This window comes from Carlito syrichta, unplaced genomic scaffold (assembly GCF_000164805.1).
Source record: "Carlito syrichta isolate Samal-C Ts95f unplaced genomic scaffold, Tarsius_syrichta-2.0.1 Scaffold308976, whole genome shotgun sequence".
In the NCBI taxonomy this organism is placed as follows: Eukaryota; Metazoa; Chordata; class Mammalia; order Primates; family Tarsiidae; genus Carlito; species Carlito syrichta.
The window spans coordinates 293,341-309,846 of NW_007253072.1; the positions used below are offsets into that span (position 1 = coordinate 293,341).

Consider the following 16,506-nt stretch of genomic DNA (forward strand, 5'->3'; position numbering starts at 1 on the left):
GACCAGGTCCTCTAACACAAAGCCTATTTTATAATAGAGTGTGGGTTTCCTGTAATTTATTGAATGTAGTGGAGATGCCGTCGAGTGCTGATTGTTTGACTTGTGATTGCACGGCTGGCTGGGAGGTGCCCAGCCTCTCGAGCATCGTGCTGCCTATTGCCAGCCCAGGAAAGACCCAGCATTTAACGTAGTTTCCACTAAGTGCAAATCACTTTAGCACCATTACAAAGTCAACAAATCTTAAAGTCAGGCCATTAAAATTTGAGGACCTTCTGTAATTTTTACGGACGCCTCCGTGTAACTGCCCACTTCTTTCGTGGGGTCTGCACTTAGCGACTTCCTTCCAAAGGGTACAGTATGGAAGAGGAGGGAAATCAGTAACGTGACAGCGGGAAGACCTGGCACTGCCGTGGCCTGGTGATCAAGGTCAGTATCGGCAGTGGACGCCATGAGGGTAGTTGATGGTGTATTATGAGGAGGGCTGTCTTCCTCCAAGTCCTGTAACCCAGTCTGGTTCACAGTTAACATGTTAAGTTAAATCGAGTGAACAAATCCCAGTTAAGGTGCGTTCTACACAATGCACGGCCAGCGCTCCTTAAAACTGCCAGTTACCAAAAACAACAGACTCACAGCCAAGGAGACATGGCAACTAAATACGTGCCCTTTGGGGTACCCTGAACCCAGCTGGAGCTGGTCTCCGGCAGATAGGGACACCCTTGTTTTTCTTGAATCAGAGTCTCTGTCACCCAGGCACCTTGCTCACGGCCACCGAGGCCTTGACCTGCTGGGCTCAGGTGATCCTGCCTCAGCCTTCCAGGAAGCTGGAACTGCAGGCACTCACCACCATGCCTGGCTAATTTTTTAAAAATTTATTTATTATAGAGACAAGGTCTCACCAAGTTGCCCAGACTGGTCTTGAACCCCTGGACTCATGCAATCCTCTAGCCCCTGCCTCCCAAAGTGCTGGGGTTTTTTGTTGTTTTTTTGAACAGGATTCTCATTCTGTCACCCAGGCTGGCGTGCTGTGGCACACTCACTGTCACTGCAGCCTAAACCTGCTGGGCTTAGGTGATCCTTCCACCTCAGCCTTCCAAATAGCTGGAACGACAGGCATGTGCCACCATGCCCAGCTAATTTTTTGATTGATTGGAGAGGCAAGGTCTCGCTAAGTTGCCCAGGCCGGTTTCAAACCCCTGGACTCAGGCAATCCTCTCACCCCTGCCTCCCAAAGTGCTGGGATTATAGGTGTGAGCCACCCTGCCCAGTGAGTTCCAGAATTTTTTAAAGCTCACACTACAGTAGTTCCTAGTCTAAGAATACCCTTGTGACATTAACTTTTAAAATACTGTCTATTCACCTGCAAGTAGATTAGTTTGGGGACTTAATCCTAATTTTTTAAAAAGCATTCTTTCTACAACCAAATCTGAATTTGCCATCCAGATTCACAATTACAATTCAATAATTTTGACAATTTCCAAACAGCACGGTGGCTCACGCCTGTCATCCCAGCACTTTGTGAGGTGGAGGTTAGAGGATTTCCTGAGTCCAGGGGTTTGAGACCCGCCTGGGCAACTTGGTGAGACCCCATCTTTACAATAATCAAACATTTGCCCGGCGTGGTAGCACGCACCTATAGTTCCAGCTGCTTGGAAGGCTGAGGTGAAGGATCGCCGACCTAGCAGGTCGAGGCTGCAGTGGCTGTGAGCATGCCTCTGCACTCCAGCCTGGGGCTCCGGCGCAAAAAAAGAAAAAGAAAATTCCCAGGAGGCTGTGCTTCACAGAAACTACAGATCCAAATCAACCGTTTTACAGATCAGCAAAACAAGGTCACGAGAGGGAAAGAAACCTTGTATACACTCCAAAAGTTTAATGACGCAACAATCGGCTGCCATGGAAAATAAGGTAATGCTGAGACACCTTCTGGAACTGAAATCGTCCTTTATTCTATATCATTCTATTTGAGTTTTATTTTTACACAAGAACTGTGAAATGCTTAAGATACAAACTAGCAAATAAAACATGAAACGGAATCTCACTACAGAAAATACATCTAGTAAGTTAAAGCCAAGCCCAAAGATCTGAGGAGATTCAAGAGAGCAAGACAAGCCGTAACTGGCCTGGAAATACCCGAGGAGCTCCTCTTGTGAGTCATATGCTCAGCTTCCAGTGACCATTCAGTAAGCACATCCACCAAGAAAGGCCAGCAAAAGCCTTGGTGTTTTAAATACCAACAGATGTAGACTTATTTTGTCCTGTACAAAGTGCTAATTTCAGTCGCTCCATTAAGATAGAGAGTATCTGAGAAAGATCATTCAAGGCAAGGGCCATTCAACCCAAATACCGTTAGACGCAGGTGACAGCATTTTACTGCTAGTGTTAAGTCTGCACAGGCAGTGTCCAAGTACTTCATAGCTAGTTTCTTAAACTAAAGGGAAAACCAAGTAAACTCCAAGTGCTTACCATAAGCCTGTCCAAAATATCCTTATATTAGAAACAGCTATTCCAAGGTTAACACGCTTCTACGGGCCTCAATAGGCCACTTCCAGGGAGTCTAAGAACTACAGCCACCTACAAGTATCAGAGTAAAGACAGCTAGCTATGGCACAGGCCACCTTTCATGCTGAGGCGATCACTGGCCATCTGTTTCCAAAGCGTCAACGATGTGTGCGGCAGAAGGACGGTCCTTAGGGTCTTCGCTCGTGCACACCGAGAAGAGTTCGATGACTTTCTGGTACGATTCATCCAGTTCTTCCATATTAACGGGCGGCCTCGTTCCCAAAGCTGCGTAGTATGCTTCGTCATCAAAGGCACTTTCATCAAAAGTTTCATCTTGAAGGAGGTGGAGATTGGAACAGAAAACAAAGTCACTTTAAGTCATGGAGAAGCTCAGTAGCTCACCCTCCTGAAACTGGAATTTATTATCCAACATGCTTTCTATTATAGGCAGTCTCTTCCCCCGTCCTGCCATCAAGGAGATGAGCTGCTGTCTTGGATTATAGGTTACTGACTCCTGTCCCCTTCCTATGATGGCTTCCCAATTTTTTTCTCAGAGTTTTTAAGATAACTATTTGTTCCTTGAGCTTTTCTCAATTTTATCTCCCTATTCTCCATCAATGTATATCTTATTTTTGTGAGCTTAAACACAGATGGCAGACCAGGCACAGTGGCTCAGGCCTGTCATTCCAGCACTTTGGGAGGTTGAGGTGAGAGGACTGCCTGAGCTCAGGGGTTCCAGACCAGCCTGGGCAACTTGGTGAGACCTCGTCTCTACGATCAATCAAAAAATAAGCCGGGCATGGTAACGTGTGCCATAGTTCCAGCTACCTGGAAGGCTGAAGTGGAAGGACCGCCTGAGCCCAGCAGGTCGAGGCTGTGGTGGCCTGAGCATGCCACTGCACTCCAGCCTGGGTGACAGAGTGAGACTCTGACTCAAAAATCCAAAAAAACATAGATGGTACCAAATTAGTCACCAATATTAATATAAGCTATATTCTAGAAACCATGCCACTAAATCAACAGTTTGCTCTTTTAAATTTTTTTTTTTTTTTGAGTTGGAGTCTCACTCCATCGCCCAGGCTGGAGTGCAGTGGCACGCTCACGGCCACCCCAGCGTCGACCTGCTGGGCTCCGGCTGGGCTCTGCCTCAGCCTTCCAAGGAGCCGGAACCACAGACGCGCGCTACCACGCCCAGCTAATTGTGTGTTTATTGTAGAGACAAGCTCTTGCCCAGCTGCCCAGGCCGACCTCAAGCCTGGGATCAGGGAATCCACTTGCCTCAGCCTCCCAAAGTGGCTGAGCCACCGAGCCCGGCCTTAAATTTTAACATAATGAAAAGATATAACTATACAAGCTCATCTTTAGAGTCAGTGAAATTTAAAAAGTTGCCCTCATACCTTCATCATCGTCGTCCTCATCATCTGGAAGATTAATGTGTGGAATAGATAAAGTCATCATCTCCCACAGAGTCAGACCAAAAGCAAATATGTCTGCCTTGTCAGTAATAACACCATCCTCCTCTAAAGCTTCCTTGGGTTTCCATGGCTCTGTGCCGATGTAGCAGGCCTCAGGGTCGGTCACTGAAACAAGCCCGATACAAGTCAAACAAGCCTGATGGAAAGAGCGAGGAGTCACAAAAAGAAAGGCAAGCAGCCCCCGAAAAAAACAGGCAAAGGATCTGAACAGGTAGTTCACAGGTTAATCAAGGTCGCCAGTAAACATGCAAATATACTCCATCTCATGAATAAGGGTTACTTTTCACCTATCAGACTGGTAAATATTCAAGAAGCTGGTCAGTTGGTAAGCAAGCAAGGAAACAGCCATTCTCTTAGAAAAGTGGCAGAAATGTAGATCGGGTGGGGCTGTCAAGAATGCGGACCCTGGAGCTAGGATGCCTTGCCAGGCTTTAAAGACAGGCAAACTGTGTGACCTTGAGCAGACAGATCACTTCCCCTCCAGGCCTCAGTTTCTACGTTTTGTGAACTATGTCATTAGGCTGACAGAAGTACCATTTTTATGCTTCCATAATTGCCACGTCAGGAAAAAGGGAAGGGAAAGGGTCCAAGCGTGCATTGGTTCTTTTTTTTTTTTTGAGTTGGAGTCTCACTCGCCACCCAGGCTCAAGTGCCGTGGCACTCACAGCCACCCCAGCGTCGACCTGCTGGGCTCTGGCGATCCTTCCACCTCAGCCTTCCAAGGAGCCGGAACTACAGAAGTGTGCTACCACGCCTGGCTCGTTTTTGATTTATTGTGGAGACGAGGTCTCACCAAGCTGCCCAGGCAGGTCTCGAACCAGCAGGCTCAAGCAATCCACTCGCTTCGGCCTCCCAAAGTGCTGGGATGACAGGCTGAGTCACTGAGCCCAGCCTATACATTGGTTCCTAAAGCCCAGAAATGAAATAGATCCACTCACATATCCGTTTACTTTTAAAGTCAACTTGTCAATTCCAATGAAAAAGCCACCTAGAGTTCTGACTGGGATTGGAATGAATCTCTGGATCAATTTGGACAGAATTAACATCTTAACAGTATTGAGTCTCTCAATCCATAATCATGATAATAGTTCTCCACTTAGTTATATCTAATTTTTCTCAGTGATGCTTTATGGTATTCAGGATAGAGGCTTAAGACTTTTGTTTAGATTTATTCTTAAAATATTTGGGGTTTCTGGCACTTGTAAATGGAATTTTTCTAAAATAGAAATATAAGCCGGGTTCAGTGGCTCAGCCTGTAATCCCGCGCCTTTGGGAGGCTGAGGTGAGTGGATTGCCTGAGCCTGCAGGTTCAAGACCCGCCTGGGCAGCGAGACCTCATCTCTACAATCAATCAAAAAATCAGCCGGGCATGGTAGCGCATGCCTGTAATTCCGGCTACTCGGAAGGCTGAGGCGGAAGGATCGCTGGAGCCCAGCAGGCGAGGCTGTGGTGGCCGGGAGCGGCTACTGCACTCCAGTCTGGGCGACCGAGTGAGACTCCAACTCAAAAATAAATAAATAAATAAATAATAAAATAGAAATATACACAGAAATGTAATTGCCAACTTCACTTCTTCTAGAGGCTGTTTTATAGATTCCTTGGGATTTGCATTAATACCTAAAAAAAATTGTATCAACTGCAAATGGGGAAAGTTCCCTTTCATTTCCAATTTTGACGCCTTGTTTTTCTTGCCTTGTTTTAGTGGCAAGTACTGTAGAAAATGTTAAATGACACTGGCAAGAGCAGGCATCTGGTCTTATTCCCTATTTACATATGATGTTACCTGTAGGTTTTTCTCTAGGGAGACTTTCTCAGGCTAAGACCCCTTCTATTTCTAGATAGCTGGATGAATTACATCAAATGCTTTTTCTGCATCGATTGAGACAAATATGTAGTTTTCAAATTTGTTAATATGGTGAATTATATTGACTCTCCCCCCTTAGCTTTATTGAGATATAACTGACAAATAAAATTGTATATATTTAAGAAGATATACAATGCAATTTTTGATATACACATACACTGTGACTGTATCTCCACAATCAAGCTAATTAACTTACCACCTCATATAGTTACCATTTTCTTTTTAGTGTGCAAGAACACATACCCTTGTAGTAAATCTCAAGTATACAATACTGTTAACCAGGGGAACAAAGTTTCAGTTATGCAGGATGAGTAAGTTCTGGAGACCTAAAGTACAGCATGGAGAATATATTGACTTTTTTTTTTTAGAGTCAGGGTCTCACTCTGTCACAGTTGCAGTACAGTGGCACAATCACGGTTCACCACAGCCCCAAACTACTGGGCTTCAACCATCCTTCCGCCTCAGTCTCCTAAATAGCTGGGATACAGGTGTGTGGCACCACGCCCGGCTAAGTTTTGTATTTTTTGTAGAGACGAGGTCTCGCTATGTTGCCCAGGCTGGTATCAAACTCCTGGGTTCACGTGAGGATCCTTCCGCCTCTGCCTCCCAAAGTTCTGGGATTACAGGTGTGAGCCACTGGGCCTGGTCTATCTACTAAATAATGTTGAAAGCAGAGACTTTCTCTTGCGGCTGGCCCTTGGTTCTCACTGAGAGCGAGTCTTAGATTCCCTGGGAAGCGAATGGTCCATATTTACAATAAAAAGAAAAGATGAGTTGAGGTGAGCCAAGGGCAAAATCCCAAAGCCTGGCCTTTACTGGCACTCTTCTTTCCTACTGCCATTCCAGGGTCTTCTACGTTTCCCAAATCTTGTCACTTTACTGATGAAATGGATTGCTTTACGAAAACTGACTCAAATTTTACTTTCTATTCCCAGATGCTTTACTGCTTAACAGTCTCAATCCAGGTGAGAAATTTTCCCCAAAGCTACCTGCAGTTAGAACATATACTAATAGGAAGCCGATAAAGTATCCTGTACAGGTAAATGGCAGGGAAGGACTGGAGGCTGGGTGGGAGAGAGGAAGACGAGGAGGGAGACTTCTCATATATTTTTTAAAAAATAGTTTTTTGGTTTTGAGCCATGTGAACTTACTATGTAATTAAAAATGTAAATACTGAGCAGGGCTCGGTGGCTCAGCCTGTAATCCCACGCTTTAGGAGGCAGAGGTGAGTGGATTGCCTGAGCCCACGGCTTCGAGACCCCCTGGGCAACTTGGCGAGACCTCATCTCTATAATAAATCAAAAAAAAAAATGAGCCGGGCATGGTAGTGCGCGCCTGTAGTTCCAGCTACTTGGAAGGCTGAGGTGGAAGGATCACTGGAGCCCAGCAAGTCGAGGCTGTGGTGGCTAGGAGTGTGCCACTGCACTGCAGTCTGGGTGACGGAGTGAGACTCCATCTCAAAAAAAAAAAAAAAAAATGTAAATACTGTACTGTAATCCCAGCACTTTGGGAGGCGGAGGCAAGAGGATTACCTGAGCTCAAGGGTTCAAGACCAGCCTAGGCAACTTGACGAGACCTTGTCTCTACAATAAATCAAAAAAATTAGTTGGGTATGTTGGTGCACGCTTATAATTCCAGCTACATGGAAGGATCACCTGAGCCCAGCAGGCCAAGGCTGTAGTGGTCGTGAGTGTGCCACTGTACCCCAGCCTGGGTGACAGAGTGAAACTCTGACTCAAAACAAGAGTTTAAAAACAAAATTTTAAAACTTTTAATACTACTTACCAGTCATATTTTCATCCAATGGTAGAGAGACTCCTACATCACAGATTTTAATTGTTTCAAAATCACCTTTAATCACAACATTTGAAGACTTGATGTCTCCATGAAGTAGTTTCTTTTCTTGGTGCAAATACTAAAATAGTAAAAAATTGAACACATATGATAACCTCCAAATAAAACTAATGACTTAAATGCCTTCCTAAACTACAGACTTTTATTTGTCCAGCATCTCAAATCATTTGGAGCAAGAGAATATTCCATATATCTGTCTGCCATACTGACCAAAAATCTAAAGATTCTTTAGAGTTACACATCAACTTATCGATACGTTAACCTTGTTAGCTACTTATAGATAAGTTAACTAATCCTATGTACTTTTTTAAATCCGAAGGTACTACTGCAGATTTTTAAATATATCCATCTCACTTGAGGCTAGTTTAGTAATTTTTAGAAATAATTTTGGAATCCTCACAATGAGGCATATTTTCCACAAAAGCACTGCTGATACAATGCAGGACAACAGACGACATGGGGCCACATAGACAAGTCATGTACCACACAGGGACACTTTGGTCAACAACAGACCACATATACAACAGTGGTCCCATAAGATTACAGTATTGTATTTTACTATACCTTTTCCACGTTTAGATACACAAATACCATTGTGTTCCAGTTGCGTACAGTAATCTGTAGAGTAACATGCTGTACAGGTTTGTAGCCTAGCAGCAACAGTCTATACCATATAGCCTAGGTGTGTAGTAGCTACATACCTAGGATTGTGTGAGTACACTCCATAATGTCCGCACAATAATGAAATTCCCTGATGCATTTCTTAGAACATACTAAGCAATGCAGCACTGTAATTCATAAGTGGAAGAAGCAGCAGAAGTGTAATCTAGGACTGTATTTTGTTTTGTACATTAACTCCCATCTTGAAATTGACAAATAACAATATTCGCCCACATTAAAAAACGTTCTGCAGCCAGGCTCAGTGGCTCAGCCTGTAATCCCATGCCTTGGGAGGCCAAGATGAGTGAATTGCCTGAGCCCGCGGGTTCGAGACCCACCTAGGCAACTTAGCGAGACCTCATCTCTACAATAAATCAAAAAAATGAGCCGGGCGTGGTAGTGCGCGCCTGTAGTTCCAGCTACTTGGAAGGCTGAGGCGGAAGGATCACCGGAGCCCAGTAGGTCGAGCCTGTGGTGGCCGGGAGTGTGCCCCTGCACTCCAGTCTGGGTGACAGAGTGAGACTCCAACTCAAAAACAAACAAACAAACAAGCAAACAAAACGTTCTGCAAAGTGGTTATTTGTTCATTCTTCAGCATTTGAGCATCTTCTCTATGAGCTGGGCTTAGAAACGATACAAAAGCTGGGCTTGGTGGCTCAGCCTGTAATCCCACGCTTTGGGAGGCTGAGGTGAGTGAATTGCCTGAGCCCGCGGGTTTGAGACCCGCCTGGGCAATTTGGCGAGACCTCAGCTCTATAATAAATCAAAAAAATTAGCTGGGCGTGGTGGCGTACGCCTGTAGTTCCAGCTACTTGGAAGGCTGAGGCGGAAGGATCGCTGGAGCCCAGCAGGTGGAGGCTGTGGTGGCTGGGAGCAGCCACTGCTCTGGGTGACAGAGTGAGATTCCACCTCAAAAAAAAAAAAAAAAAAAAAAAAAGAAACGATACAGAGACAATTCTTGGTGTATGTCTGCTCCTTACACAGAAACACTTAACTATGCTTAATTTAAATGCAGCACATCTTAAGGTGAACATGCCAAATATATTTACCGTGTAACTCAGTAAATCTATTATACATACGTACACATACACATTTAAAATAACTAGTTATTAAAACATTCAATTTAGTCTATCCATTTAAAATCATTTTCTATAAATTAAAATACAAATTTGAAACACTGTTCCCCCCCAAGGTTTCACAAATCAGTTTTCCTAGAAATCTTAACATGCAGATTTGGTATCAGTATCATCATTATCTGATCCACTTTTGAGTCATCTAATAGTTTTCTGGAGCAATGATTACTTTCACTTATTTAGTATATAGAATTTTTTATGCTTAGCATCATGTCTATTCAAAGGCACAATAATTTCTTTGCATAATGGCAGAGCTTTTTTCATTGGACTTGTAGATGTATACTCATGATGTCCAGAACTTAAAATCCCACAAAGTAATCTTTAAGAATTTGTATTAATAGGGAGTTGGGCTATACCTGCAGGAATAATTATGAAATTTGAGTTAAACTTATTAATCCATTGAACCAAATCTAACACATATTCAGGCTATGTGAGGGCCCCACACAATACCTTACTGATGAAAATAAAGAAACAGTACACTCCACAATGTGATGGACTCTATATTGACTTTAAGGAAACTCTGTCTTTTGGGAGAAAAGAAAAAAATCCCACCTTGTAATTAGGTATACCAAGTGCTTAGTTTTTTTATATTTCACAAAAGATATGTACAATATAACAGCTACCTTTAGCCCTCTTGCCATATTCAAAGCAACTTTTAAAATTACGGCTGCTGGAAAAGGAGCTCGGCTGTCTTTATCCCGCTCTTCTATCAAGTCGTTTAGAGATTTCTCCCCTCCATATTCCATAGCAAGACACAAAGTACCGTCACTGGCTTCGGTAAAAGCACGATAACCTTAAAGAAAACATGCCATTTCTCTACTAGTACAGAGGAGAACAACAGCATTCAAGTTTTCCACAGTAAACTGACTGAAAACATGGATCTGGACTAACACTGACAAATATACAATGAAACAGCTATTATGTACAAAACAAATTCTGTAGATCTAATTTAAAATGCCTTCAGTGTTTGCTAATAGTACCACAAATTAAAATATTTTTGCTACTCTATGCTTCTCTAAATAGTATTATTTCACCAGCCCTACTTGTATTAAAAATATAAAATGATCTTCACTGACGTTTTTGTAATAAAATTTTTTTAATAAAAAATGAGAACCAGGAAATTACCTATATGAGTTTAAATTATCTACATGAAGATTGTCTTGTATTCCTGTAATCTCCATGGAGGTACCAGCATTATAATGTCTATATCTATTCCCAAGTTTAAATATGTACTTAAGCATCTAAAAATAATATATGTGGGCTGGTCATGGTGGCCTACACTTGTAATCCAAACACTTTGGGAGGCCAAGGCAGGTGGGTTCCTTGAGCCCAAGAGTTCAAGACCTGCCTGGACAACACGGCAAGACCTCATCTCTACAAAAAATAAAAATAACAACAATTAGCTGGGCATGGTAGTGCATGCCTGTAGTTCCAGCTACTTGGGGGAGGCTAAGATGGAGGATGATCACCTGAGTCTAAGAGGCTGAGGCTGCGGTGAGCCATGATCAAATCACCGCATTCCAGCCTGGGTGACCAGGGTGAGAACCCAACTCAAAAACAAACAAAAAAACCAAAATATTATATGTAAATTTTTACTGTAGATCGAGCCCATTAACTTGATTCCTGGCAACCCTCCAGCCCCATCCTCTTTGTTTCTATTAGTAAAACCAGTTAAGAGAATATATAAGCTGCCTCTGGATAAACAAAATATTGTACCAGACACTGCTACCAAATAAATTTCAACTTACCTACAATGTTTGGATGATGAAGGTTTTTCAAGATCTTAGCTTCATCAATTAGTCTTTTTTGATACACACTCCGATAATGATCGTTACATATAGGGTTAATCTTTTTTATAGCCCAAGGAGAATGAGACAAACCTCTTGGAGATCTAAAAAATATGAAATTAAATTTTTAAAAAGGATAGCCTTCTCTCCCTTCTTCCTTCCTTCTTTCCTTTGCTAATTCATTCTAGTTTGCCTTCTCTCTCTCCTTCTCTCTCTCTTCTTGCCAGTCCATTCTGGTTTTGTTTTGTCTTCTATTTTCCTCTCTCCCACAATGCCTTTCTTTTTTCCATCCTTCCTTTCTCTGTCCCTCCCATCCTTCACTTAAAAAATTTTTTAAAAAATTTTTTTTAAAGGATAGAAAAGAATGAATACCACAATACATTTCCAAATGACTAACAAGAACTTCTACTTTTGAAAAAGCTTGCTAGTAATCTGTTCACAAAAATAATAATATAGATACAAAAATTCCAAACAAATATTAGCAAATAGAATTCATCAGTGTATTTAAAAATAATATAACAAAACTATATTAGCTGGGCAGGGTGGCTCAGCCTGTAATCCCAGCACTTTGGGGGCCAAGGCGAGAGGACTACCTGAGCCCCGGGGTTTGAGACCAGCCTGGGCAACTTGGTGACACCTCATCTCTACAATAGATCAAAAAATTAGCTGGGCATGGTGGCACACTCCTATAGTTCCAGCTACTTGGAAGGCTGAGATGGATCAGCTGAGCCTAGCAGGTCGAGGCGGTAGTGGCTGTGAGCGTGCCACTGCACTCCAGCTTGGGCGACAGAGTAAGACTTCAATTTAAGCAAAAACACAGAAAGAAAGATAAAAGTTGGGGAACTCTCAGGAAACAGAGCAAAAAAAGACAGAGACAGAAAATAAGAAAATCAAGCAAAAAAGGTAGATCAGCGATCAGTCCAGTAAATTCAAAATGCAAATAGTAGGATTCCAGATGGAGAACAGAGAAAAACAGGGGTAAAAATCATAATTTTTAAAATAATTTCCCAAATTTAAGAACAGAACTATCAGATTTCAAGAGGCCCACCCAGACTTGACATTGTGAAATTTCAGAACGCTAGCAAAAAACAGATCATACAAGTATCCAGAACAATGGGAAGGACAGATAACATAAATCATTACATAAAAAGATCAGCAGTCAGAAAGGCTTCCTCATCCTCAACAGCAACAGTGAGGGCTAAGAAACAATATCAGTGACTGGTATTCTCAAAATTCCAAAGAAAAATTATTTCCAAACAAAAATTCTAGCCCAGCACACCTACAAGGGCCATTCAAATATGAGGGCAACATGAAAACACTTTTAGAAAAGCAAATTTCAAAGTCTATCTCCTGTCCACCCTTTCATGGAGAGCTACCAGATCTCCTCAACCAAACTGGAATGTAAACCGAGAAATAAGTCATCCGACACCGAAAAACAGAGGATCCGATTCAGCAGAGAAGCAAAGGAAATCTGGAGGTTGTCTGTGGCTAACAGGGCCACACCATGAGTGGCAGGGCCAGGCAGGGACTGTTGTTTTCAAGATCAGCTATGTGATCACTTTACATCTTCAGACATTTCTTTTTATTTATTTGTTTTTAAGTTGGAGTCTCACTCTGTCGCCCAGGCTGGTGTGCAGTGGCACAATCACGGCCTCCGCAGCCTCAACTGTTGGGCTCAGGGGATGCCTCTGCCTCAGCCTTCCAAGTAGCTTGAACCACAGGAGCGTGCCACCATGTCCAGCTTATTTTCTGATTGATTGTAGAGACGAGGTCTTGCCAAGTTGCTCAGGCTGGTCTCGAACTCTCACTTAGGTTTTCTTACTCAGAACCTTGTGTTATTTATTATTCAGAACCACAAAGGAACTCTCTCCCCTTTCTATGGGGGCCAACAAACAATTATTAGGTAAACTACTTCTCCTTTAATGACCTATCAGGAAGAAGCCAAGAGAAAAGCATGCCAGGCAGAAGAGCTCTGGCAAAGGCACAAAGGATGCCAAGGACTGGAACGCAGCAGCCAGGTTGGGTCAGGCACATGCGCCCAGTCCAAATACTTGAGTTTTCACATTCCTTTCTACATTAAAAGGTTAATCTGAGATCTTATACTTACCTTTTCATTAGGTAAACATTTACCCCAGTACCAAAGCCGAGCTTCTGCATAAATGGAGAAGCAGGGATATTTATACATGGAGTTGAACATAATACTAAACGCCGAAAGAGAAGTGAAAAATAAAGTTAGTATTTTAAAAGACTTCTACAAAATCATCTCAACATTCTCAATATATTATTGCTAAGAATATTAATTGGCAAAGTCCTTTTGGAACGCGATTTGAGAGTATCATCCTAACCTTAAGTGAGTGTCCTTTAGCCAAGTCTGCTTTGGGAGATCTATGCTACAGTGACACTGAAGCAGAGGTTAGCAAATGGTCTGTTTTTGCACAGTTAACAAGTGATACATGTTCTTACCTCCTTCGAATTTTTATAAAATAAAGGGGCCAGACACAGAGGCTCATGCCTATAATCTCAGTGCTTTGGGAGGCTGAGGTAGGAGGATTGCTCAGGCCAGGAGTTCAAGACTAGCTGGGGCAATGTAGTAAGATCTCATCTCTCCAAATGATTAAGAAAATTAGCCAGGTGTGATACTGCATGCCTGTAGTCCTAGCTTCTAGGGAGGCTAAGATGGCGGGGGGGGGAACCATAATAATGTCAAAACTCATATCAAAACTCTATCAGAGTCAGATGCAGTGGCTCATGCCTATAATCCCAGCACTTTGGGAGGCAGAGGCAAGAGGACTGCCTGAGTCCAGGGAGTCGTGACCACCCTGGCAACTTGGTGAGACCTCAACTCTACAATTTAAAAAAAATTAGTCATGCATGGTGGTGCACGCCTTTAGTTCCAGCTACTTCGAGACCCGCCTGGGCAACTTGGCAAGACCTCATCTCTGAAATAAATCAAAAATTAGCCGTGCGTGGTAGTGCGCGCCTGTAGTTCCAGCTGCTTGGAAGGCTGAGGCGGAAGGATCGCTGGAGCCCAGCAGGTCGAGGCTGCGGTGGCCGGAGTGGCCATTGCACTCCAGTCTGGGCCACAGAGTGAGACTCCAACTTGGAAAAAAAAAAAGAAACTGCCTTGGAAAACACCTTTCCTTTACAAGAGCAAGGCATGGCTGGGAGGGGAAAGGGTAAAGCACTCCTTAACGGCTCAGACTAAGTTGATTCTTCAGGGAGAGCCTTCAAATATGTTAGAATGTCAATAAAATTAGTACAGAGATGACCAAGCCCTGGCCTTTAACTTTTACTTGGCTAACAGTATAAAGAGGATTTGTGCTAAAATTGTTTGAACATGATAAAGGATCAAACTACAATACTAAGACACTTCTAATAGCAGTAACAGTATCAAAATAAGAAAGGCTATCTTACCAGATTTCTTTGTTTCAGATAATTTGCTTGGTGTCTTGAAATTACTGATCCCTTCCATTTAACAAGCACTCTAGGTCCTATGATGAAAATGAACTGAAAGTTACAATTCTCTTCATGAAGAAAAGTTCCTGTAACATTATCACTCATTTTATCACAAAACATAAAATCTGAGAGCTGAAAAAGACCTTGACAAATATTCAGTCCAATTTTATTTACGATGAAACCAAGAGGCACACTTATTCATGGTCAAATGATTAGTAATTGGGCATTTTTGTTTTAATGATAAAGTAATATATGCAATCAGTTAAAAAAAATTATTGAATACAAAAAGGTAAACAGTGTGTCTCCCTTTCATACTTCCCAGGAGGAGTTTTTTGGGTTTTTTTTTTTTTTTTTTTAGTTAGAGTCTCATTCTGTTGTCCAGAGAGTACAGCTTATGGCTACTGCAGCCTCAACCTGCTAAGTTCAGACAATCCTTCTGCCTTAGCTCTCAAATAGCTGGAACTACAGGCATATGCCACCACACATGGCTAATCTTTAAAATTTATTTATGGTTGAGATGAGGCATCACCAAATTGCCATGGCTGGTCTCAAATCTGCGGGCTCAGGCAATCCTCCCACCTCTGCATCCCAAAGTGCTGGTATTACAGGCATGAGCCGCCACACCTGGCTGGGAGTAGTTGTTAACAGGTTTCTTAAATCCTTTTAGGAAACTGTCTGTGTAAGCTGCATTATTTACACTAGCCAGAAGGTGGAAGCACAACTCTCTATCAGATGACGAGTGGACAAGCAGAATGTGGTACTGGAATATTATTCGGTCACGAAAAGGAGTAAGTCCTGATATATACAACATGAATGATCCTTGAAAACAGTGTGCTAAGTGAAAGAAGTCAGACACATCAAGTCCACATATATGATGATCCCATTTATAGAAAATGTCCTGAAAAGGCAAACCCATGGAGAACAGCAGCAAAAAAAATGTAGTTGGCTGAGTGCAGTGGCTTACGTTTGTAATCCCAGCACTTTGGAGGCCGAGGCAGGAGGATTGCTTAAGCCAGGAGTTCAAGACCAGTCGGGGCAGCATAGCAAGACCTCCTCATTCATTCCTTCATTCATTCATACATGCACACACAAACAAACTGCTGGGTTCTAGGACACTCCTAGGATTGGGCCCCACCTTCCATTCTAAGCTACTGGCACCTAAATATAGCCTACAAGACTCATCCGTTTCGCAGTTGACCAATGGCAGCTTTTTCATACCCTAAACCCTTAGGCTGAGGACTAGTCTACTGACAGAGGACCTGGGCCACTAGCCCAAACGCTGCCTCAGATTCTGCACATGCATATGCAGTAGGCACACACATTTTTTTTTTTTTGAGTGGGAGTCTCGCTCCGTCGCCCGGACTGGAGCGCAGCGGCCGCTCCGGCCCCGCAGCCTCGACCCGCCGGGCTCCGGCGCTCCTTCCGCCTCCGCCTTCCGAGGGGCTGGACCCCAGGCGCGCGCTGCCACGCCCGGCTCGTGTTTTGACTGGCTGCGGAGACGAGGTCTCGCCAAGCTGCCCAGGCGGGTCTCGAGCCCGCGGGCCCGGGCGATCCACTGCCTCGGCCTCCCAGAGCGCGGGACTGCGGGCTGGGCCGCCGAGCACACATACTCTCCACGCTGATTGCCAACTCCCGCTCGGAGCCCAAACCCCAAGGTTCCTACGAAGACGGCAGCACACAGCGGTGGCTGTTTTAGAGGCAGATTCAGCAGAAATGACAGCTACAGGCCAGGCTCGGGTGGCTCAGCCTGTCATCCCAGCCCTTCGGGAGGCCGAGGCCAG

At 43.5% G+C, this 16,506-nt stretch overlaps 1 protein-coding gene across 2 annotated transcripts; it reads right to left on the reverse strand.

The window, feature by feature from the left end:
- Positions 1-1,918: 1,918 nt before the first annotated feature.
- PBK (PDZ binding kinase) lies at positions 1,919-14,762 on the reverse strand. Of its 2 annotated transcripts, XM_021716819.1 has the most exons (8): positions 14,684-14,762; positions 13,377-13,470; positions 11,231-11,373; positions 10,106-10,275; positions 7,621-7,750; positions 6,652-6,656; positions 3,894-4,107; positions 1,919-2,829 (listed from the first exon to the last, which is right to left on the reverse strand). In XM_021716819.1, the coding sequence occupies exons 1-8, from the start codon at positions 14,739-14,741 to the stop codon at positions 2,630-2,632; spliced, it is 1,014 nt and encodes a 337-aa protein (XP_021572494.1). In that variant the 5' UTR covers positions 14,742-14,762; the 3' UTR covers positions 1,919-2,629. The 2 variants fall into 2 exon arrangements, with proteins under 2 accessions (XP_021572494.1, XP_008064693.1); XM_008066502.1 differs by lacking the exon at positions 6,652-6,656 and having other exon boundaries at positions 3,894-4,076.
- Positions 14,763-16,506: the final 1,744 nt, after the last annotated feature.

What these genes read in the sequence shown, in the direction of transcription:
- PBK (XM_021716819.1), bottom strand. Translation starts at nt 14,741, where the DNA reads ATGGAAGGGATCAGTAATTTCAAGACACCAAGCAAATTATCTGAAACA. An exon ending in ATCTGAAACAAAGAAATCTG is followed by an intron (nt 13,471 to 14,683) that starts GTAAGATAGCCT and finishes TTCGGCGTTTAG; the next exon opens with TATTATGTTCAACTCCATGT. An exon ending in TCATCATCCAAACATTGTAG is followed by an intron (nt 10,276 to 11,230) that starts GTAAGTTGAAAT and finishes GTTTTCTTTAAG; the next exon opens with GTTATCGTGCTTTTACCGAA.